Source organism: Salmo salar, chromosome 15, assembly GCF_965601325.2.
Source record: "Salmo salar chromosome 15, fSalSal1, whole genome shotgun sequence".
Classification (NCBI taxonomy): domain Eukaryota; kingdom Metazoa; phylum Chordata; class Actinopteri; order Salmoniformes; family Salmonidae; genus Salmo; species Salmo salar.
This window is the reverse complement of record NC_138305.1, coordinates 85376273-85399836: the sequence shown is the minus strand read 5'-3', so window position 1 is coordinate 85399836 and position 23564 is coordinate 85376273. Positions and strand designations below refer to the sequence as shown.

General features: G+C 43.0%; 2 protein-coding genes across 12 annotated transcripts in view; both read left to right on the top strand.

Annotated features, from left to right (window-relative positions):
• The window catches only part of s35e2 (Solute carrier family 35 member E2), a 39416-nt gene extending 17474 nt beyond the window's left edge, over nucleotides 1-21942 (top strand). The window contains exons 4-10 of one of the 2 annotated variants that reach the window (XM_014145623.3): nucleotides 1677-1812; nucleotides 14896-15023; nucleotides 15981-16101; nucleotides 16230-16283; nucleotides 16549-16621; nucleotides 17297-17442; nucleotides 17739-21942. In XM_014145623.3, coding sequence (XP_014001098.1) covers nucleotides 1677-1812; nucleotides 14896-15023; nucleotides 15981-16101; nucleotides 16230-16283; nucleotides 16549-16621; nucleotides 17297-17442; nucleotides 17739-18027 — 947 coding nt within the window. In that variant the 3' untranslated portion in view covers nucleotides 18028-21942. 2 annotated transcript variants of the gene reach the window in all.
• Nucleotides 20404-23564, top strand: part of LOC106572001 (cyclin-dependent kinase 11B) — a 32669-nt gene continuing 29508 nt past the window's right edge. For 3 of the 10 annotated variants that reach the window (XM_014145689.3, XM_014145688.3, XM_014145682.3), the window contains exons 1-3: nucleotides 22067-22137; nucleotides 22762-22809; nucleotides 23111-23244. In XM_014145689.3, the coding sequence (XP_014001164.1) occupies nucleotides 23134-23244 (111 nt within the window). In that variant the 5' untranslated portion in view covers nucleotides 22067-22137; nucleotides 22762-22809; nucleotides 23111-23133. Of the gene's footprint in view, nucleotides 20606-22034; nucleotides 22138-22761; nucleotides 22810-23110; nucleotides 23245-23564 lie in introns of those variants that run through there. The other 7 variants (XM_045696162.2, XM_014145687.3, XM_082962112.1 and 4 more) reach the window with 5 other exon arrangements.

Here is a 23564-nt window from a genome sequence, read left to right as displayed (position 1 = left end):
ACGTCAAGTGTTTTCTATCCAAATCTACTAATAATATGCATATCCTTCCTTCTGAGCCTGAGTAGCAGGCAGTTTACTACGGGCACGCCTTTCATCCGGACGTGAACATACTGCCCCCTACCCTAGAGAAGTTAATGAGGGAAATAAGTATTTGACCCCCTCTCAATCAGAAAGATTTCTGGCTCCCAGGTGTCTTTTATACAGGCTGAGATTAGGAGCACACTCTTAAAGGGAGTGCTCCTAATCTCAGTTTGTTACCTGTATAAAAGACACCTGTCCACAGAAGCAATCAATCGATCAGATTCCAAACTCTCCACCATGGCCAAGACCAAAGAGCTCTCCAAGGATGTCAGGGACAAGATTGTAGACCTACACAAGGCTGGAATGGGCTACAAGACCATCGCCAAGCAGCCTGGTGAGAAGGTGACAACAGTTGGTGCGATTATTCGCAAATGGAAGAAACACAAAATAACTGTCAATCTCCCTCGGCCTGGGGCTCCATGCAAGATATCACCTCGTGGAGTTGCAATGATCATGAGAACGGTGAGGAATCAGCCCAGAACTACACGGGAGGATCTTGTCAATGATCTCAAGGCAGCTGGGACCATAGTCACCAAGAAAACAATTGGTAACACACTACGCTGTGAAGGACTGAAATCCTGCAGCGCCCGCAAGGTCCCCCTGCTCAAGAAAGCACATATACATGCCCGTCTGAAGTTTGCCAATGAACATCTGAATGATTCAGAGGACAACTGGGTGAAAGTGTTGTGGTCAGATGAGACCAAAATGGAGCTCTTTGGCATCAACTCAACTCGCCGTGTTTGGAGGAGGAGGAATGCTGCCTATGACCCCAAGAGCACCATCCCCACCGTCAAACATGGAGGTGGAAACATTATGCTTTGGGGTTGTTTTTCTGCTAAGGGGACAGGACAACTTCACCGCATCAAAGGGACGATGGACGGGGCCATGTACCGTCAAATCTTGGATAAGAACCTCCTTCCCTCAGCCAGGGTATTGAAACTGGGTCGTGGATGGGTATTCCAACATGACAATGACCCAAAACACACGGCCAAGGCAACAAAGGAGTGGCTCAAGAAGAAGCACATTAAGGTCCTGGAGTGGCCTAGCCAGTCTCCAGACCTTAATCCCATAGAAAATCTGTGGAGGGAGCTGAAGGTTTGAGTTGCCAAACGTCAGCCTCGAAACCTTAATGACTTGGAGAAGATCTGCAAAGAGGAGTGGGACAAAATCCCTCCTGAGATGTGTGCAAACCTGGTGGCCAACTACAAGAAACGTCTGACCTCTGTGATTGCCAACAAGGGTTTTGCCACCAAGTACTAAGTCATGTTTTGCAGAGGGGTCAAATACTTATTTCCCTCATTAAAATGCAAATCATTTTATAACATTTTTGACATGCGTTTTTCTGGATTTTTTTGTTGTTATTCTGTCTCTCACTTTTCAAATAGACCTTCCATTAAAATTATAGACTGATTATTTCTTTGTCAGTGGGCATACGTACAAAATCAGCAGGGGATCAAATACTTTTTTCCCTCACTGTAGATGGTTTGACTCATTAATTGGTTTATTTTATTCAGGGTACTATGGACCTCAGGGGTAGAGGACTCAATTCGTACATGTTGTTGTCCAATGGTTTATTGGTTTGAATTGATTTGTAGGCGCTGTTCAAATGATCTCCACCACCATCATAGGCTTTGTGAAGATGTATGTGCCTTGCTGCCTATACCAGCACAAGTCCAGGACTGAGTACCCCTCCAACTTCCTCATGATCATGCTGTTTGTGGGGCTCATGAGGTGGGTCTGCACTGTTATCACTCTACTTTCAGCTGCATAGTTGAAGTTATTTGGTTGGTTTGTTTCCTTTTGTTAAGTTGGATGACTAATACTTACATGACTAGTCTTTATTTCCATCATGGCTAATGTTAATTTATCAATGTTTATGTTGTCAATCAATCAAGAAAATCAAAACAGAATGACGGTAACAAACTTTTGTTTGACATACATTCTAAAGTGCTGAGTCTCAGCATCACTCTGTTACAATGTTACCAACAGTTGTCACAAAGTAATATACAGATACCCAGCCTAAAACACCAAGCAATGCAGAAGCACAGTGGCTAGGAAAATCTCCCTAGAAAGGCAAAAATCTAGGAAGAAACCTAGAAGAACCAGGCTCCGAAGGGTGGCCAGATCTCTTCTGGCTGTGCCAGGTGGAGATTATAAGAGTACATAGCCATTTAAAGCCAGATCATTCCTCAAGATGTTCAAATGTTCATCGATGACTAGTAGGCTCAAATAATAACCACAGTGGTTATAGAGACAACCGTTCAACACCTCAGGAGTAAATGTCTGTTTTTCATAGTCAAGTAACACTGAGGTCGAGACAGCAGGTCTGGAAGAGAGATGGTTGAGACGGCAGGTACAGAACAAGGTAGCACCTAGACCACCAGCATATAGACCACCAGGCAGTGTTCCATATCTGCAGGAGGAACTGAAAAAAATATATTAAAAAAAAATATATATATATATATATATATATCTCGCTTTGCTTCTTCCTCGCTGATCGGACACCCAGCGACAATTCAAAGTTTAATAGCAATTCGGACTTGTTTTTACTATCAAGGTGGTTATATATATATATATATATACACACACACACAGTCATGGCCAAAAGTTTTGAGAATGACACAAATATTAATTTTCACAAAGTCTGCTGCCTCAGTTTGTATGATGGCAATTTGCATACATTTACATTACATTTAAGTCATTTAGCAGATGCTCTTATCCAGAGCGACTTACAAATTGGTGCATTCACCTTATGATATCCAGTGGAACAACCACTTTACAATAGTGCATCTAAATCTTTTAAGGAGGGGGGGGGTTAGAAGGATTACTTTATCCTATCCTAGGTATTCCTTAAAGAGGTGGGGTTTCAGGTGTCTCCGGAAGGTGGTGATTGACTCCGCTGTCCTGGCGTCGTGAGGGAGCTTGTTCCACCATTGGGGTGCCAGAGCAGCGAACAGTTTTGACTGGGCTGAGCGGGAACTGTGCTTCCTCAGAGGTAGGGGGGCCAGCAGGCCAGAGGTGGATGAACGCAGTGCCCTTGTTTGGGTGTAGGGCCTGATCAGAGCCTGAAGGTATGGAGGTGCTGTTCCCTTCACAGCTCCGTAGGCAATCATCATGGTCTTGTAGCGGATGCGAGCTTCAACTGGAAGCCAGTGGAGAGAGCGGAGGAGCGGGGTGACGTGAGAGAACTTGGGAAGGTTGAACACCAGACGGGCTGCGGCGTTCTGGATGAGTTGTAGGGGTTTAATGGCACAGGCAGGGAGCCCAGCCAACAGCGAGTTGCAGTAATCTAGACGGGAGATGACAAGTGCCTGGATTAGGACCTGCACCGCTTCCTGTGTGAGGCAGGGTCGTACTCTGCGAATGTTGTAGAGCATGAACCTACAGGATCGGGTCACCGCCTTGATGTTAGTGGAGAACGACAGGGTGTTGTCCAGGATCACGCCAAGGTTCTTAGCACTCTGGGAGGAGGACACAAGGGAGTTGTCAACCGTGATGGCGAGATCATGGAACGGGCAGTCCTTCCCCGGGAGGAAGAGCAGCTCCGTCTTGCCGAGGTTCAGCTTGAGGTGGTGATCCGTCATCCACACTGATATGTCTGACAGACATGCAGAGATGCGATTCGCTGCCTGGTTATCAGAAGGGGGAAAGGAGAAGATTAATTGTGTGTCGTCTGCATAGCAATGATAGGAGAGACCATGTGAGGATATGACAGAGCCAAGTGACTTGGTGTATAGCGAGAATAGGAGAGGGCCTAGAACAGAGCCCTGGGGGACACCAGTGGTGAGAGCGCATGGTGCGGAGACAGATTCTCGCCACGCCACCTGGTAGGAGCGACCTGTCAGGTAGGACGCAATCCAAGCGTGGGCCGCGCCGGAGATGCCCAACTCGGAGAGGGTGGAGAGGAGGATCTGATGTTTCACAGTATCAAAGGCAGCAGATAGGTCTAGAAGGATGAGAGCAGAGGAGAGAGAGTTATCTTTAGCAGTGCGGAGAGCCTCCGTGACACAGAGAAGAGCAGTCTCAGTTGAATGCCCAGTCTTGAAACCTGACTGATTAGGATCAAGAAGGTCATTCTGAGAGAGATAGCAGGAGAGCTGGCCAAGGACGGCACGTTCAAGAGTTTTGGAGAGAAAAGAAAGAAGGGATACTGGTCTGTAGTTGTTGACATCGGAGGGATCGAGTGTAGGTTTTTTCAGAAGGGGTGCAACTCTCGCTCTCTTGAAGACAGAAGGGACGTAGCCAGCGGTCAAGGATGAGTTGATGAGCGAGGTGAGGTAGGGGAGAAGGTCTCCGGAAATGGTCTGGAGAAGAGAGGAGGGGATAGGGTCAAGTGGGCAGGTTGTTGGGCGGCCGGCCGTCACAAAACGCGAGATTTCATCTGGAGAGAGAGGGGAGAAAGAGGTCAAAGCACAGGGTAGGGCAGTGTGAGCAGGACCAGCGGTGTCGTTTGACTTAGCAAACGAGGATCGGATATCGTCAACCTTCTTTTCAAAATGGTTGACGAAGTCATCCGCAGAGAGGGAGGAGGGGGGGGGGGGAGGGGGAGGAGGATTCAGGAGGGAGGAGAAGGTAGCAAAGAGCTTCCTAGGGTTAGAGGCAGATGCTTGGAATTTAGAGTGGTAGAAAGTGGCTTTAGCAGCAGAGACAGAAGAGGAGAATGTAGAGAGGAGGGAGTGAAAGGATGCCAGGTCCGCAGGGAGGCGAGATTTCCTCCATTTCCGCTCGGCTGCCCGGAGCCCTGTTCTGTGAGCTCGTAGTGAGTCGTCGAGCCACGGAGCAGGAGGGGAGGACCGAGCCGGCCTGGAGGATAGGGGACAGAGAAAATCAAAGGATGCAGAGAGGGAGGAGAGGAGGGTTGAGGAGGCAGAATCAGGAGATAGGTTGGAGAAGGTTTGAGCAGAGGGAAGAGATGATAGGATGGAAGAGGAGAGAGTAGCGGGAGAGAGAGAGCGAAGGTTGGGACGGCGCAATACCATCCGAGTAGGGGCAGAGTGAGAAGTGTTGGATGAGAGCAAGAGGGAAAAGGATACAAGGTAGTGGTCGGAGATTTGGAGGGGAGTTGCAATGAGATTAGTGGAAGAACAGCATCTAGTAAAGATGAGGTCAAGCGTATTGCCTGCCTTGTGAGTAGGGGGGGAAGGTGAGAGGGTGAGGTCAAAAGAGGAGAGGAGTGGAAAGAAGGAGGCAGAGAGGAATGAGTCGAAGGTAGACGTGGGGAGGTTAAAGTCACCCAGAACTGTGAGAGGTGAGCCATCCTCAGGAAAGGAACTTATCAAGGCGTCAAGCTCATTGATGAACTCTCCAAGGGAACCTGGATGGCGATAAATGATAAGGATGTCAAGCTTGAAAGGGCTGGTAACTGTGACAGCATGGAATTCAAATGAGGAGATAGACAGATGGGTCAGGGGAGAAAGAGAGAATGTCCACTTGGGAGAGATGAGGATTCCAGTGCCACCACCCCGCTGGCTCGATGCTCTAGGGGTATGCGAGAACACGTGGGCAGACGAAGAGAGAGCAGTAGGAGTAGCAGTGTTATCTGTGGTAATCCATGTTTCCGTCAGCGCCAGGAAGTCTAGGGACTGGAGGGTAGCATAGGCTGAGATGAACTCAGCCTTGTTGGCTGCAGACCGGCAGTTCCAGAGGCTGCCGGAGACCTGGAACTCCACGTGGGTCGTGCGCGCTGGGACCACCAGGTTAGAGTGGCAGCGGCCACGCGGTGTGAAGCGTTTGTATGGCCTGTGCAGAGGGGAGAGAACAGGGATAGACAGACACATAGTTGACAAGCTAGTGTTGTTTCTTGTATTATTGTCTCTTGTGTCTTTAGAGAACTGTTTCACTTTGATATCCTTTTTCTTCTGTCCTGATTTTCTCTTTCTTTTCTTCTGTAAACTAGATATTCTTTGTTGTTCTTCGTTAGCTAGCTAGCTTCTTCCAAAAGAGTCCCTAGCAACTGCTTAGCAACTGGTAAACAATTCAGCTAGCTAAGATTACTACAATTTTATGAAAAATAGTTATTTTTCAAAAGCCTATCTTCTTTGTTTGTTGCTTGTTTTTTCTCCTATTCAGTCTTGCAGTTTTCTTTTGCTTTTTTCCGATGTACTTCACTCTAAAAACCATGTAAATTTCAATATTTGTAGGAGCTCATTTTTCAGCTGCTGCTGCTCAAATTATTATTATAATTATTATTAGCATATACTCCAGAATGTTATGAAGAGTGATCAGATGAATTGCAATTAATTGCAAAGTCCCTCTTTGCCATGCAAATGAACTGAATCCCCCAAAAACATTTCCACTGCATTTCAGCCCTGCCACAAAAGGACCAGATGACATAATGTCAGTGAATCTCTCGTTAACACAGGTGTGAGTGTTGACGAGGACAAGGCTGGAGATCACTCTGTCACGCTGATTGAGTTCGAATAACAGACTGGAAGCTTCAAAAGGAGGGTGGTGCTTGAAATCATTGTTCTTCCTCTGTCAACCATGGTTACCTGCAAGGAAACATGTGCCGTCATCATTGCTTTGCACAAAAAGCGCTTCACAGGCAAGGATATTGCTGCCAGTAAGATTGCAACTAAATCAACCGTTTATCAGATCATCAAGAACTTCAACGAGAGCGGTTCAATTGTTGTGAAGAAGGCTTCCGGGCACCCAAGAAAGTCCAGCAAGCTCCAGGACCGTCTCCTAAAGTTGATTCAGCTGCGGGATCGGGGGCACCACCAGTACAGAGCTTGCTCAGGAATGTCAGCAGGCAGGTGTGAGTGCATCTGCACGCACAGTGAGGCGAAGACTTTTAGAGGATGGCCTGGTGTCATGAAGGGCAGCAAAGAAGCCGCTTTTCTCCAGGAAAAACATCAAGGACAAACATATTCTGAAACGGGTACAGGGATTGGACTGCTGAGGACTGGGGTAAAGTCATTTTCTCTGATGAATCCCCTTTCCGATTGTTTGGGGCATCTGGAAAAAAGCTTGTCCGGAGAAGACAAGGTGAGTGCTACCATCAGTCCTGTGTCATGCCAACAGTAAAGCATCCTGAGACCATTCATGTGTGGGGTTGCTTCTCAGCCAAGGGAGTGGGCTCACTCACCATTTTGCCTAAGAACAGCCATTAATAAAAAATGGTACCAACACATCCTCAGAGAGCAACTTCTCCCAACCATCCAGGAACAGTTTGGTGACGAACAATGCCTTTTCCAGCATGATGGAGCACCTTGCCATAAGGCAAAAGTGGCTCGGGGAACAAAACATGGATATTTTGGGTCCATGGCCAGGAAACCCCCGAGACCTTAATCCCATTGAGAACTTGTGGTCAATCCTCAAGAGGCGGGTGGACAAACAAAAACCCACAAATTCTGACAAACTCCAAGCATTGATTATGCAAGAATGGGCTGCCATCAGTCAGGATGTGGCCCAGAAGTTAATTGACAGCATGCCAGGGCGGATTGCAGAGATCTTGAAAAAGAAGGGTCAACACTGCAAATATTGACTATTTGCATCAACGTCATGTAATTGTCAATAAAAGCCATTGACACTTATTAAATGCTTGTAATTATACTTCAGTATTCCATAGTAACATCTGACAAATATGTCTAAAGACACTGAAGCAGCAAACTTTGTGAAAATTTATATTTGTGTCATTCTCAAAACTTTTGGCCACGTGTGTGTGTGTGTGTGTGTGTGTGTGTGTGTGTGTGTGTGTGTGTGTGTGTGTGTGTGTGTGTGTGTGTGTGTGTGTGTGTGTGTGTGTGTGTGTGTGTGTGTGTGTGTGTGTGTGTGTGTGTGTGTGTGTGTGTGTGTGTGTATACTGCTCCAAAAAATTAAGGGAACACTAAAATAACACATCCTAGATCTGAATGAATGAAATAATCTTATTAAATACTTTTTTCTTTACATAGTTGAATGTGCTGACAACCAAATCACACAAAAATAATCAATGGAAATCCAATTTATCAACCCATGGAGGTCTGGATTTGGTGTCACACTCAAAATTAAAGTGGAAAACCACACTACAGGCTGATACAACTTTGATGTAATGTCCTTAAAACAAGTCAAAATGAGGCTCAGTAGTGTGTGTGGCCTCCACGTGCCTGTATGACCTCCCTACAACGCCTGGGCATGCTCCTGATGAGGTGGCAGATGGTCTCCTGAGGGATCTCCTCCCAGACCTGGACTAAAGCATCCGCCAACTCCTGGACAGTCTGTGGTGCAACGTGGCGTTGGTGGATGGAGCGAGACATGATGTCCCAGATGTGCTCAATTGGATTCAGGTCTGGGGAACGGGCGGGCCAGTCCATAGCATCAATGCCTTCCTCTTGCAGGAACTGCTGACACACTCCAGCCACATGAGGTCTAGCATTGTCTTGCATTAGGAGGAACCCAGGGCCAACCGCACCAGCATATGGTCTCACAAGGGGTCTGAGGATCTCATCTCGGTACCTAATGGCAGCCAGGCTACCTCTGGCGAGCACATGGAGGGCTGTGCGGCCCCCCAAAGAAATGCCACCCCACACCATGACTGACCCACCACCAAACCGGTCATGCTGGAGGATGTTGCAGGCAGCAGAACGTTCTCCACGGCGTCTCCAGACTCTGTCACGTCTGTCACATGTGCTCAGTGTGAACCTGCTTTCCTCTGTGAAGAGCACAGGGCGCCAGTGGCGAATTTGCCAATCTTGGTGTTCTCTGGCAAATGCCAAACGTCCTGCACGGTGTTGGGCTGTAAGCACAACCCCCACCTGTGGACGTCGGGCCCTCATACCACCGTCATGGAGTCTGTTTCTGACCGTTTGAGCAGATACATGCACATTTGTGGCCTGCTGAAGGTCATTTTGCAGGGCTCTGGCAGTGCTCCTCCAGCTCCTCCTTGCACAAAGGCGGAGGTAGCGGTTCTGCTGCTGGGTTGTTGCCCTCCTACGGCCTCCTCCACGTCTCCTGATGTACTGGCCTGTTTCCTGGTAGCGCCTCCATGCTCTGGACACTACGCTGACAGACACAGCAAACCTTCTTGCCACAGCTCGCATTGATGTGCCATCCTGGATGAGCTGCACTACCTGAGCCACTTGTGTTGGTTGTAGACTCCGTCTCATGCTACCACTAGAGTGAAAGCACCGCCAGCATTCAAAAGTGACCAAAACATCAGCCAGGAAGCATAGGAACTGAGAAGTTGTCTGTGGTCACCACCTGCAGAACCACTCCTTTATTGGGGGTGTCTTGCTAATTGCCTATAATTTCCACCTGTTGTCTATTCCATTTGCACAACAGCATGTGAAATTTATTGTCAATCAGTGTTGCTTCCTAAGTGGACAGTTTGATTTCACAGAAGTGTGATTGACTTGGAGTTACATTGTGTTGTTTAAGTGTTCCCTTTATTTTTTTTGAGCAGTGTGTGTGTGTGTGTGTGTGTGTGTGTGTGTGTGTGTGTGTGTGTGTGTGTGTGTGTGTGTGTGTGTGTGTGTGTGTGTGTTATATATATATATATATATATATATATATATATATATATATATATATATATATTCCATAGTATATATATTACCAGTCAAACGTTTGGACACATCTACTCATTCAAGGGGTTTTCTTTATTTTTACTATTTTAGACATTGTAGAATAATAGCGACGATATCAACTATGAAATAACACAAATGGAATCATGTAGTAACCAAAAAAGTGTTAAACAAATCAAAATATATTTTAGATTCTTCAAAGTAGCCCCCCTTTTCCTTGATGACAGCTTTGCACACTCTTGGTGTTCTCTCAACCAGCTTCACCTGGAATGCTTTTCCACCAGTCTTGAAGGAGTTCCCACATATGCTGAGCATTTGTTGGCTGCTTTTCCTTCACTCTGTGGTCCAACTCATCCCAAACCATCTCAATTGGGTTGAGGTCGGGTGATTGTGGAGGCCAGGTCATCTGATGCAGCACTCCATCACTCTCCTTCTTGGTCAAATAACCCTTACACAGCCTGGAGGTGTGTTGGGTCATTGTCCTGTTGAAAAACATATGATAGTCCCACTAAGCGCAAACCCGATGGGATGGCATATTGCTGCAGAATGCTGCGGTAGCCATGCTGGTTAAGTATGCCTTGAATTCTACATCTATCTAGGCAGGTAACCTAGTGGTTAGAGCTTTGGGTCAGTAACCAAAGGGTTGCTGGCACGAATCCCCAAGCTGACAAGGTAAAAATCTGTCGTTCTGCCCCAGAACAAAGCAGTTAACCCACTGTTCCCCGGTAGGTCGTCGTTGTATATAAGAATTTGTTCTTAACGGACTTGCCTAGTTAAATAAAAGTTAACCTGTTATGGCTAGGGGGCAGTATTTTCACGGCCGGATAAAAAACGTACCCGATTTTATCTGATTATTACTCCTGCCCAGAAACTAGAATATGCATATAATTATTAGCTTTGGATAGAAAACACTCCAAAGTTTCTAAAACTGTTTGAATGGTGTCTGTGAGTATAACAGAACTCATTTGGCAGGCCAAAACCTGAGAAGATTCTGTACAGGAAGTACCCTGTCTGACCATTTCTTGGCCTTCTTGATTATCTCTATCCAATACAGGGGATCTCTGCTGTTACATGACACTTCCTACGGCTCCCATGGGCTCTCAGAAGGCGGCAAAATGCTGAATCGTGGCTTTGCAGGCTCTGGCTGAAAAACAGTAGCGCGTTTGGATAGTGGCCGGTCACAGTACTATGAACCTCAGGCTCGTGCACGAGTCCACTCCATGTTTTTATTCTTTCGTCTGTGAACGAAAACCACCACTCCCGGTCGGAATATTATTGCTTTTTTACGAGAAAAATGGCATAAAATTTTATTTTAAACAGCGGTTGACATGCTTCGAAGTACGGTAATGGAATATTTAAAAAAAAATTGTCACGAAATGCGTCGTGCGCGTGACCCTTCGTCACCCTTGGATAGTGTCTTGAACGCACGAACAAAACGCCGCTATTTGGATATAACTATGGATTATTTTGAACCAAACCAACATTTGTTATTGAAGTAGAAGTCCTGGGAGTGCATTCTGACGAAGAACAACAAAGGTAATCCAATTTTTCTTATAGTAAATCTGAGTTTGGTGAGGGTCAAACTTGGTGGGTGTCAAAATAGCTAGCCTGTGATGGCGAGCTATCTACTCAGAATATTGCAAAATGTGCTTTCACCGAAAAGCTATTTTAAAATCGGACACCTCGATTGCATAAAGGAGTTCTGTATCTATAATTCTTAAAGTAATTATGTTTTTTGTGAACGTTTATCGTGAGTAATTTAGTAAATTCACCGGAAGTGTTCGGTGGGAATGCTAGTTCTGAACATCACATGCTAATGTAAAAAGCTGTTTTTTGATATAAATATGAACTTGATTGAACAAAACATGCATGTATTGTATAACATAATGTCCTAGGCGTGTCATCTGATGAAGATCATCAAAGGTTAGTGCTGCATTTAGCTGTGGTTTTGTTTTTTGTGACATTATATGCTAGCTTGAAAAATGGGTGTCTGATTATTTCTGGCTGGGTACTCTGCTGACATAATCTACTGTTTTGCTTTCGCTGTAAAGCCATTTTGAAATCGGACAGTGTGGTTAGATAAAGGAGCGTCTTGTCTTTAAAATGCTGTAAAATAGTCATATATTTGAAAAATGGAAGTTTTTGTATTTTTGAGGAATTTGTATTTCGCGCCACGCCCATCATTGGATATTGGAGCAGGTGTTCCGCTAGCGGAACGTCTAGATGTAAGAGGTTAAAAAAAAAATAGCTGACAGTGTCATGAGCAAAGCACCCACACACCATTGCACCTCCTCCTTATTGCTTTACGGTGGGAACTACACATGCAGAGATCATCCGTTCACCAACTCAGCGTCTCACAAAGACACGGTGGTTGGAACCAGAAATCTAAAATTTGGACTCATCAGACCAAAGGACAGATTTCCACCAGTCTAATATCCATTGCTCGTGTTTCTTGGCCCGAGCAAGTCTCTTCTTATCATTGGTGTCCTTTAGTAGTGGTTTCTTTTCTGTAATTCGACCATGAAGGCCTGATTTGCGCAGTCTCCTCTGAACAGTTAATGTTGAGATGTCTGTTACTTGAACTCTGTGAAGCATTTATTTGGGCTACAATTTCTAAGGCTGGTAACTCTAACTTATCCGCTGCAGCAGAGGTAACTCTGGGTCTTCATTTCCTGTGGCGGCCCTCATGAGAGCCAGTTTCATCATAGTGCTTGATGGTTTTTGCAACTGCACTTGAAGAAACTTTGAACCAAGTTCTTGACGTTTTCTGTATTGACTGACCTTGTCTTAAAGTAATGATGGACTGTCGTTTCTCTTTGCTTATTTGAGCTGTTCTTGACATAATATGGACTTAGCCCTATTTGGTAAAAGACCATCTTCTGTATACCACCCCTACCTTGTCACAACACAACTGATTGGCTGAAACGCATTAAGAAGGAAAGAAATTCCACAAATGAACTTTTAACAAGGCACACCTGTTATTTGAAATGCATTCCAGGTGACTACCTCATGAAGCTGGTTGAGAGAATGCCAATTTTGATGTCTTCACTATTATTCTACAATGTAAAAAATTATTTTAAAAAAGAAAAACGCTTGAACGAGTAGGTGTGTACTAACTTTTGACTGGTACTGTAAGTATTCAGACCCTTTGCTATGAGACTTGAAATTGTGCTCAGGTGCATCCTGTTTCCATTGATCGTCCTTGGGATGTTTCTATAACTTGATTGGCGTCCACCTGTGGTAAAATCTATTGATTGGACATGATTTGGAAAGGCACACACCTGTCTATATATGGTCCTACAGTTGACAGTGCATGTCCGAGCAAAAACCAAGCCATGAGGTTGAAGGAATTGTCCCTAGAGCTCAGAGACAGGATTGTCGAGGCACAGATCTGGAGAAGGGTACCAAAACATTTCTGCAGCATTGAAGGTCCCCAAGAACACAGTGGCCTCCATTCTTAAATGAAAGAAGTTTGGAACCACCAAGTCTCTTCCTAGAGCTGGTCGACCCGGCCAAACTTAGCAATTGCGGGAGAAAGGCCTTGGTCGGGGTGGTGACCAAGAATCCGATGGTCACTCTGTCAGAGCTCCAGAGTTCTGCTGTGGAGATGGGAGAACCTTCCAGTAGGACAACAATCTGGTAATCATCCTTAATTTATCATATACAATATCAAACAAGATAATATAAATCATAAGACAGTCAGGCCTATAAGGTAGAGTGGCCAGATGGAAGCCACTCCTCAATAAAAGGCACATGACAACCCGCTTGGAGTTTGCCAAAAGGCACCTATAAGACTCTGACCATAAGAAACAATATTCTCTGGTCTGATGAAACCAAGATTTGGCCTGAATGCCAAGCGTCACGTCTGGAGGAAACCTGGCACCATCCCTACGGTGAAGCATGGTGGTGGCAGCATCATGCTGTGGGCATGTTTTTCAGCGGCAGGGACTGGAAGATTAGTCAGGATCGAGGGAAAGATGAACGGAGCAAAGTACAGAGAGATCCTTGATGAAAACCTGCTCCAGAGCGCTCAGGACCTCAGACTGGGACGAAAGTTCACCTTCCAACAGGACAATGACCCTAAGCATACAGCCAGGACAACGCAGGAGTGGCTTCAGGACAAGTCTCTGAATGTCCTTGAGTGGCCCAGTCAGAGCTCGTACTTGAACCCGATCGAACATCTCTGGAGAGACCAAAAAGCTGTGCAGTGATGAAAAAACAGCCCAAGACCAAGTAACAAAATGTGGAAAAAGTCATTCGGTCTGAATACTTTTCGAATGCACTGTATATCATGTCCGGCACTGTTTCACTGGAATTATCAAACGGCAAGAGTCAGACAATCGTAAACGGCTCGTATAGGCGCAGTTTAGCTGAGACTCATCTCTTGATAGGTAGAATGGCAGTCTTTTCCTGAAGTAATTATTTTCACCTAAGGCTCCAGCATGCATCAGTTCGGCTTGCCGGACCAAACAAGTGTGCTGCATACTCCCTTTGTTTGGAAAAACAAGAAAAAAGAAGCAATAGTAGTTTGTCCATTTTGAGTGCCGTAGCCAGTATAGACTTCCTCAAAATAGTCACTTTATCTAATATGACTCAAGAAATCTGTCATCAATTTTAATATTTGGTGCAGTATTTTCAATGAAAAAATGTCCATCAAAACAACTCCTCTCTCGTTGAATAAAGACTATTGAAGAATCCCTACTTTTGGCCACTCACAGACGATGGGGCGTAGACTTTGGCTCCGAACTTCAGCTTGCCTCCATAAAAATATTGTGTTCCTGGGCAACCGAAAATTAAAAAAAAAAAACACAATCCAAATGAACAAAAACATTGTCATAATATATGCACAAACGCTACTGAACTGTTTCGGCTAGGAAGCATGCTGACTCCTTTACAGTATGCCTGTCTTAACTGAAATGGTGCTCACATACTATAACTTTCATTAGCTGACTGTTAGCTTAGCATGCTAGCTAGTTACACTGACAGCTGTCTGTTAGTGCCCTATTTGTTATTTCTCTGCTACCAGCATCAGTCTTTGATGTGGAACCTAAACGACAATTTCCGCTCTAGGACAGGAATTACTCGAAATAGGTGCTTCAACTTCCTCTGATGTGGGCCTTTTTTAAATGGCCTCTAAACAGTTACATTTTAGGGAAGTGCGATGCTGCAACTCAATCTCAGCTCATCTATCATTACAGGTAAACAGTTTGACAATCTGGAAAAGGGATAGTCTGTGTAGCATAGGTTAGGAGTGGTTGTGGTGTGGGATTGTCTTCTGGTCTGAATGCTACTAACCTATCCTGTTCTGCAGGTTCACTAGTGTGGTGCTGGGACTGGTGAGCCTGAAGAATGTGGCCGTCTCCTTTGCTGAGACGGTGAAGAGCTCCGCGCCCATCTTCACTGTCATCATGTCTAGGCTGATCCTAGGGGAATACACAGGTAAAGCACATGCACACTGTATTCCCCCCCATTTTAGGGCACCAAAAGTATTGGGACAAATTCACTTAAGCCTAGGTAAAAAGTAAGTATTTGGTCCCATATTCATAGCAGGCAATGACTACATCAAGCTTGTAACTCTACAAATTTGTTGGAGGCATTTGCTGTGTCTTTCGGTTGTGTTTCAGATTATTTTGTGCCCAATAGAAATTAATGGTAAATATTGTATTGTGTCATTTTGGAGTCACTTTTATTGTAAATAAGGATAGAATATGTTTCTAAACACTGCTACATTAATGTGGATGTTACCATGATGACGGATAATCCTGAATGAATCGTGAATAATTGGTGAGAAAGTTAGACGCACAAACATCATACCGCCAAGACATGCTAACCTCTCAAAATTACAATAACAGGGGAGGTTAGCATTTTTTGGGGGGTAAGATATTTGTGCATCTAACTTTCTCACTCGTATTTATTCACGATTCATTCAGGATTATCCGTAATCATGGTAGCATCCACATTAATGTAGAAGTGTTTAGAAACATATTCTATCCTTATTTACAATAAAAGTGACTCCAAAATGACACAATACAATATTTACCATTAATTTCTATTGGGCACAAAATAATCTGTTTTAAGTGAATTTGTCCCAATATCTTTGGTCCCCTAAAATGTACAAAAAGTGCTGTGATTTCTGAACGGTTCACCTGATCTGGATGAAAATACCATCAAATTAAATCAGACAGTCTGCGCTTTAACCTCCATAGCCATCGTATCATTTCAAATCCAAGGTGCTGGAGTACAGAGCCAAAACAACAAAAAATGTGTCACTCTCCCAAAACTTTAGGGCTAGATCTTGTGCAGATAGCTGACGTGTGTGTGTGTGTGTGTGTGTGTGTGTGTGTGTGTGTGTGTGTGTGTGTGTGTGTGTGTGTGTGTGCGCGCACACTACTGTAGGGATGTGGGTGAACCTGTCCCTATTTCCTGTCATGGCTGGCCTGGCCCTCTGCACTGCAACAGAGATCAGTTTTAATATGCTGGGCTTCTCTGCAGCCCTCTCCACCAACATCATGGACTGGTACTCACACACAGTAACACAATAGTACCTGTATTTATGACATTTCTCACATTTCACAGCTTTGTCTTTTCAGGGCAATGTGACACCACCACACATTCTCATGGTTCTCTTCATATTCCCTCTATCAGTTTACAGAATGTTTTTTCAAAGAAGCTACTAAGTGGAGACACCTACAAATTCAGGTAAGTTGTTTTTAGTTCTTCCTAGTTTGTAATATACAGAACTAAATGAATGTATTAGGCCCAGTTTTATATCCTGTACTGGATAATAATTCCTGTGTATCCTGGGAATACAAAAAAACACAATCACAGTGTATTGTTAACAGATGTGTCAAGAATTTGAGGAGTTGAGGAATTTAATGTTGAACTGTTGACGGTAGATTATAGTATGTGAAGTGTTTACCGGTGTCTGTACTGAATAAAATACTTGTTCCTGTGTCCTGTTTAGCCCTCCAGAACTGCAGTTCTACACCAGTGCAGCTGCAGTCATTATGCTAATACCTGCCTGGGTCTTCCTCATGGTCAGTCACGTATATTACTGTACTATTGAATATATTACCATTTGGTATTCCACATTTATGATTGACAGTTAATGAGTGCTCTGAACGTTCTGGATTAACAGAGTAATGCATTTGTTACAGTAACTGAAAATGAATGTCTATATTTCTTAGTATATAATAATAGCAAAATAACTAATATGCTGTTAATAGTGCATAAATGTCATCCCTTCTATATTAGAAAAGTATATGTGTCCAGCAGGCTGGCGTCATTGTAATTGGAGTGCACCCTGCACACAGTGCTCTGGTGTGATGACAGGAGGTCACTATTGTTGACAAGCAGTTCCCAGACTGTGGCCTAATAATTGAGCTTCATGACCTGGAGTATACCGTGTAGCCTAGTGTGTACCGGTCTCCATTTTTTTTGAATGCAGTACTGTCTTGTGCAGCTAAAGCTACTGATGGCAGATACAAATTCTATACTATTATATTATATACTATAATTATATACCATTACCATCATAATGACTATAGCCTAATACTGGTTTATGTTGTAAAACAGTTGCTTTAAAAACAATGAAAATGCTGTTTAAGGTTTAAGTTGGTTAACAATGAAAATACCAAGTTAGCAACTTGACCTGGTATTTGGTTTGGGACTGTTTCAGTTTGGTGTTCTCCAGTGCTCCTTTGTGCCTCCAGGACCTTCCAGTGATTGGGAAGAGTGAGCATTTGTTCAGCTGGAGTCAAGACATCGTTCTGCTGCTGCTGTTTGATGGGGTCCTGTTCCACCTGCAGAGTGTCACCGCCTACGCCCTCATGGGACGCATTTCTCCCGTCACCTTTAGGTAGAAGTCACACATGCAAGGGGGCATTTCAATTCAGTTAGCCATCATTCCCATCTGTTTCTTTTTTTTATTTTTACCTCTGTGAATATGAAGGAAATTAGATAAGGATAGAGAGCCACTTGAAACTATTGAGAAGCCCCCCAGTCACTTTCAGGTGGAAAATGCTAACTACTATTATCCTTGACAGTCATCGCATTTAGACAGACAGGCAGTCTGTCAGACAGACAGTAGTCACATTCAAAAAATGTTTAGTGCAACCTGCAACAGTATCTAACACCCTCCCCTTTCCTCCACAGTGTTGCCAGCACAGTGAAGCATGCCATGTCTATCTGGCTGAGCATCATTGTGTTCAGTAACCACATCACAGTGCTCAGCGCCGCCGGCACGGCCCTGGTTTTTGTTGGTGTGCTGCTGTACAACAAGGCCAAGCAGTTTCAGAGAGAGACGTTACAGGCCCTGGCCCACGCCCAGGCTCAGGACCAACACAACAAACCACTTCTGCAGGACCACGAGCTCAAAGCATTAGACCGATACACTCCCCAGGAGATCAAAGGGGGAGAGACCAAAGAGGTCTGTTCTTTTTAACTTTGATCATGTAGAACCTGATATGCAGACTTGCACCAGCATTACAACAAATCGGAGAAGTCAACGGTCATCATAGCACGGTGGAAGGATCTGTCACTGGGGTTTCTCTCAGTGGGAATTGTCAATTCGAGAGGCTGGTTTCATTCGGCCTCACCTTGATTCACTCTGATGATACCTTTGTGAACTTGCCTTAGTGTGCGGTCTGAACGTGGACCAGTGTTTGACTCGGTTCTGGTGTGTTTGAACTTCACTTTTACACTGTCAATTCCTTTTGTTGTTCCATTCCCTCACCTGAAATGTTTCATTATTTCATATAGTTTTGAAACACGAGCAAACTCAGGATTTCTCTCAATATTCATTGGGTGGAAGCGGTTCAATGCAAGTTTATTTTTTCTGCATACTTGCCTTTATGATAATTTTTGTAATGTTTTATTGAGTCTTACATTTTTCGGTTATGGGCACACATTGTCGTTGACTAAACAGCTTTATTCTCCTGATCATTGGCGAAGGTCCATCAACATGTAGAACAGTCAAGGCATTCATCATTCATTCTAATAGGGCTTTAGCTCAGCTGTATACCAATTGGTCACAAGTGTAAAGCAAATATTCCAGGCATTAGCCTGACCACAAAGGTGTCTTGCCTTCGGGGGAGATGAGGTCGAGAGGGTAACCCTTATTTGTTTTCCCAAAGCTCACCGTTGACACTGATTTTCTCACAGCAATTTAATTTGAAATATTTGAAAACCTTGAGTGCAGTCTGCAGAGGTTGTATCCTCATCTGCAGTTCTTACAAATTCACCTATCAACCGTTTTTATTTTTTTAAAGCTTTCTTTAGGTTACTATTGTGTTGGTTCTTCATTTTCTTGTTGTTCTTGAACAGAACCTGAAAGTTTCGTCATAGCTAGGTGTTGAGAGATTGATTTGGGCTTATGTGGCATTGTGTAGCTTTCCACATCCCTGTCTTACTTTCTGTGCCACTCTGAACCTTGTTATTTGCTAAGAGTCAGTTGAATAAGGGAGACTTGATGTACTTTATTTCAAGTGCTAAGCATACTGTTAATGAAACTGTTATTTGTCTTGAGTACATTCCTTTGTTGTTTTTGCATTCTTGTTAAACAATGAATGTATTTTTAGTAGTTCTGGTTATGAAACTCCCCAAGGTCTCTCAACCAACCTCTTCAGGATCCACCCCTTTTTTTCATTATTCGCCTGAAATGAACTAACCAAATCTAACTGCCTGTAGCTCGGCCCTGAAGCAAGGATATGCATATTCTTGATACCATTTGAAAATAAACACTTTGAAGTTTGTGGAAATGTGAAAGGAATGTAGGAGAATATAACACATTAGATCTGGTAAAAGGTAATACAAAGAAGAAAAAAAAAAAGTTATTTTGTATTTTTTTGTAACATCTTTGAAATGCAAGAGAAAGGCCATAATGTATTATTCCAGCCCAGGTGCACTTTTGATTTTGGCCACTAGATGGCAGCAGTGTATGTGCAAAGATTTAGACTGATCCAATGAACCATTGCATTTCTGTTCAAAATGTTATATCAAGACTGCCCAAATGTGCTTAATTTGTTAATAACCTTTCAAGTTCAAAACTGTGCACTCTCCTCAAACAATAGCATGGCATTATTTCACTGTAATAGTTATTGTAAATTGGACAGTGTAGTTGGATTAACAAGAATTTAAGCTTTCTGCCAATATCAGATATGTCTAAGTCCTGGGAATTTTTCTTGTTACTTACAACCTCATGCTAACCGCATTAGCCTACGTTAGCTCAACCGTCCTGTGGATGGGACACTGATCCCGAAGAAGTTTTAACCATTTCCTCTCAGCCATATTACCATTTTGGTGATGTAATCAAATATTTGCATTAAACAAGCTAAGTTATATAGATTCTGTTGTGGAATCTCCAAAGACTGATTTATTCAATGCTGCCTGACAATAGAGAGAGCGAGAATAAGCGAGCAGACTATGGGTGTACAACTCTTGTCCTCTAGGCCTGTATTCTATGCTGGTTTTTCATCCTTGGCTTGAACTGAATTATATCTGCATAACCAGGTGTGTGACTTCCTTAGCCAATCAATGACACTTTGAGCAATTAAGCACCGGGGAGAAACAAAAACCAGAAGGACTTTGGCCCCAAGGACGGCAGTCACTAGTTGCCACCGCCATAAAGTCATAAACCCTGCCTATTTCTAAAATGTATCTATTTAAAATTTTATTTTTAACCCTAACCTTGTGCCTAAACCAAACCTTAAACTAAGACCAAAAAACATCTTTGTTTTCATACATTTTTATGATATAGCCATTTTTGACTTTGTGGCTGTGCTATCTAGTGGAAACCCTGAAGGACTGAAGCAGACCATGGCTGGAATTCAATTGTTGCAGATCGGAATTTTTTTTTCTGCACTGGCCTCTCAGAAGTGTGTTTGATTTGACAACAGTATATCCCGGATGGAGGGAATTGCCACTTTAATTAAAAACGGTCAGTCCTATGGATTGAAAGAGCTAGCTACAACGATTGAAATGATTCAACATCTCTATTGAGCTTTGGCTTAGTAAAACTGAAGGTAATTTTTGTCCTTTTTCTATAGAAAACGTGTGGTCAGTAGGATAGGCTAAAGTGAAACTATTCAAAACTGACTACATTTTGTAAGGGGAAGCTGACATAAAAAAGAAACGTCTGTTTGCTTGAGTGAATAGTACTGGCATTGCCTTGGTTTTGTCATGGTGTGGTACTGTGTGGTGCTTTTCTCAGACTAACAACAAATTCAACAAAGGAAAGTCATAATTTGCCAACACTGGCACTGTTGGCACTTCCCGATATGGGCATGTCTCAACTTTTGACAGATTGGAATGTTTTTAAAAATATATTTTTTAATCTTATCTAAGCAGGAAGTCACCCTGCTGTGTATGACAATGTCATATTGCTGAGTCTGCGTTTAAACAACACAATATTTGTGAAAGTTCTCACATGCCATTGGATGACAATGTTCATACATTACTAATGTAGACACTAATTTGTGTGCATTTGAATAGAATGTCATATTGTGTTCCCTGACTATTTCAATCAATCAATGTTTATAGTTAGTTGTAAATTATTTCTCTTGCAGACTGGCTTTGTTCAATCTTCTAATTATTTTACTAGTCCCACTTTTTTTGCATGTTTCTCTGTATTCATGATCTTACCAGACTGTGCTTTTCAGTCATGGTACAGTGTTGATAAGACTACTGTGATTAAGGTATTTATTGTCAACTTCAAAATGTTAAACCAATGGGGTATATCAAAGACTACATCATGTCTAGTACTTTGTAAAATTCTCATCAAGAGACGCTTTCCTCCTATTCTGAGAATTTGCTCAGAATGCTGTTTTTTGGGTTGTATTTTATAAGTGAAGTATTATTTTAAAAGAGGCATCTATCTTAAAAATATATATATAATTAACCTGTGGACCTTTGTATTTGATGTTGATGTATTCCCCTCTATTTTGTTGGTTGCCATATGAACTTGATATAGTACTTTTACACTGTGATATATCTCCCACTTCTCATTGTAATTTATGCGTCTAGCAATATGTCAAAATTCACATTAATGTACCTCTCATCTGTGTATAACAGAAGATGGAAGGTAAAAGGATTGTGTAGGATTAAGGGATGATAATATAACAAAATAGGTCTACTGAATAGGCCAAGTGCTAATACATATAACTGAAAAGGGTGTTTCATTTAAAATTGTCGATGAGGATTCTAATTGTATATTTTGGGGTGCTGGTAATGTGAGTTTGTGGTTACTAATTGTATGTTTTGGGGAGCTGGTAAAGTTAAACAATGTAAGGTTTAATCGATTTAATAATAGATAATGTACAGTATAAACCGGGTTAATAAAAGTTATTTTTCTTGTGTTTTATCAGGTCTGGAAATTTTTGTTCGTTGGTATCCGTAGTTTTGCACCTAGAAACAGTTGCAACTCCTGCCCAGGTGATGGCAGTAAGGTGACCTCTTATTTTCAATGCAGCGAAGAAGTATTAACCGGAAGTAATTTTATGACCCCAGAAGTCAACGAATCTTCCGGCGTTAGAAAATTGCGCGGAGCGTATTTCAGGTTTGTTAAATCACTTAAGTTAAAATGCGAATCATTCGAATGCTTTAAGCTAACACACTTCGGATAGATTTAGAAGAGACGAAATTCAATAAAAATGTGCCCCTTAAACTCAAAACGTATCACCGGAATGTTCATTTATCGCCTATGTTAGCGTCCGTGAGCTAGCTAGCAAACTTTAGCATGCTTTTTTGCTAACGTTAGCATCTGACTAAAATTAGCTAGTTACAAGAAGCATGCACGGATGCGGCTAGCTGATAGCTAGTTAACTGTACACCTACCGATGTTACAAAACGAAAGACAGTTAGCATATTCATTTACGTAAGACTGGTAATTTTGCGAGATGTTTATTGTACGCTAACTGCAAACTTTGACCTTACGTAACGTTTAGAGTTGGTGTATTTATCATAACGGACTTAACGTAAACATACTAACTAGGCAGTAACATTTAATATATGCGGAGTTCAAGGTTAGCTACTGTTACACAGTGACAGATTTCACGCAACGTGTGTTTTGTAGATTTCTCGATTTGACTTGGATTTATAACTTCTCTCTCCCCCTTGATATCACCTCGACGTTTTACTTCCATTTTTGGATTGGTGTTTTGTGTTTATTTTTTTTTACCAGTGAAAGTGTGACGTTACTGCTATGGATAAGATACGAGGTGCTACTCAGGTAACAGAAATTATAGGCTACCAACTTGACCCTCTTCTCCCCTACAACCCCTATACGATATAACCCCTATTATCCTGGGCAATAACCGTCTGTACTATTATTACCCATCAAATTCATATTCGTACAACCCTCTTGCGAAATAGTGTGTATTTACACCTAGGCTCAAATCATGAAACGCATGCGTTGAAATGTAGAGGTATGAAATTAAATCATTGTACATGAATACCACAGTTTCCATTAACATGACATATCTCACAATGCTCTTGCATTGAATACCTCTGTGTTGGTGGTCTCTGTGTAGCAGGTGGTGGCGAGCGGGTGCTGATGGGGGACGAAAAGGACACCTGGAAAGTGAAAACACTAGACGAAATTCTCCAAGAGAAGAAACGCAGAAGGGAGCTGGAAGAGAGGACAGAGCCCAAAAGCCAGAAAAATGTAAACAGAAGAGAAATGCTGTTGTATCCCAAACTGACCACTAGGCCCTATACACTAGTACAGTGTTAGTCAACTCCTGTCCTTGAGTACCCCCCAACAGCACACATTTTTGTTTTAGCCCTGGACAAACTCATCTGATTCAACTCATTGAGGACTTGATGATTAGTTGAATCAGGTGTGCTTGTCATAGGCTACAACAGAAATGTATACTGTTGGGGGTACTCGAGGAAACACTGCCCTCGTACCAACTATACACTTGGGGAGATCTGAGAAGAGATTAGGATAAGGAATGTGGAAATGGCTCAACTTTGAAAAACTAG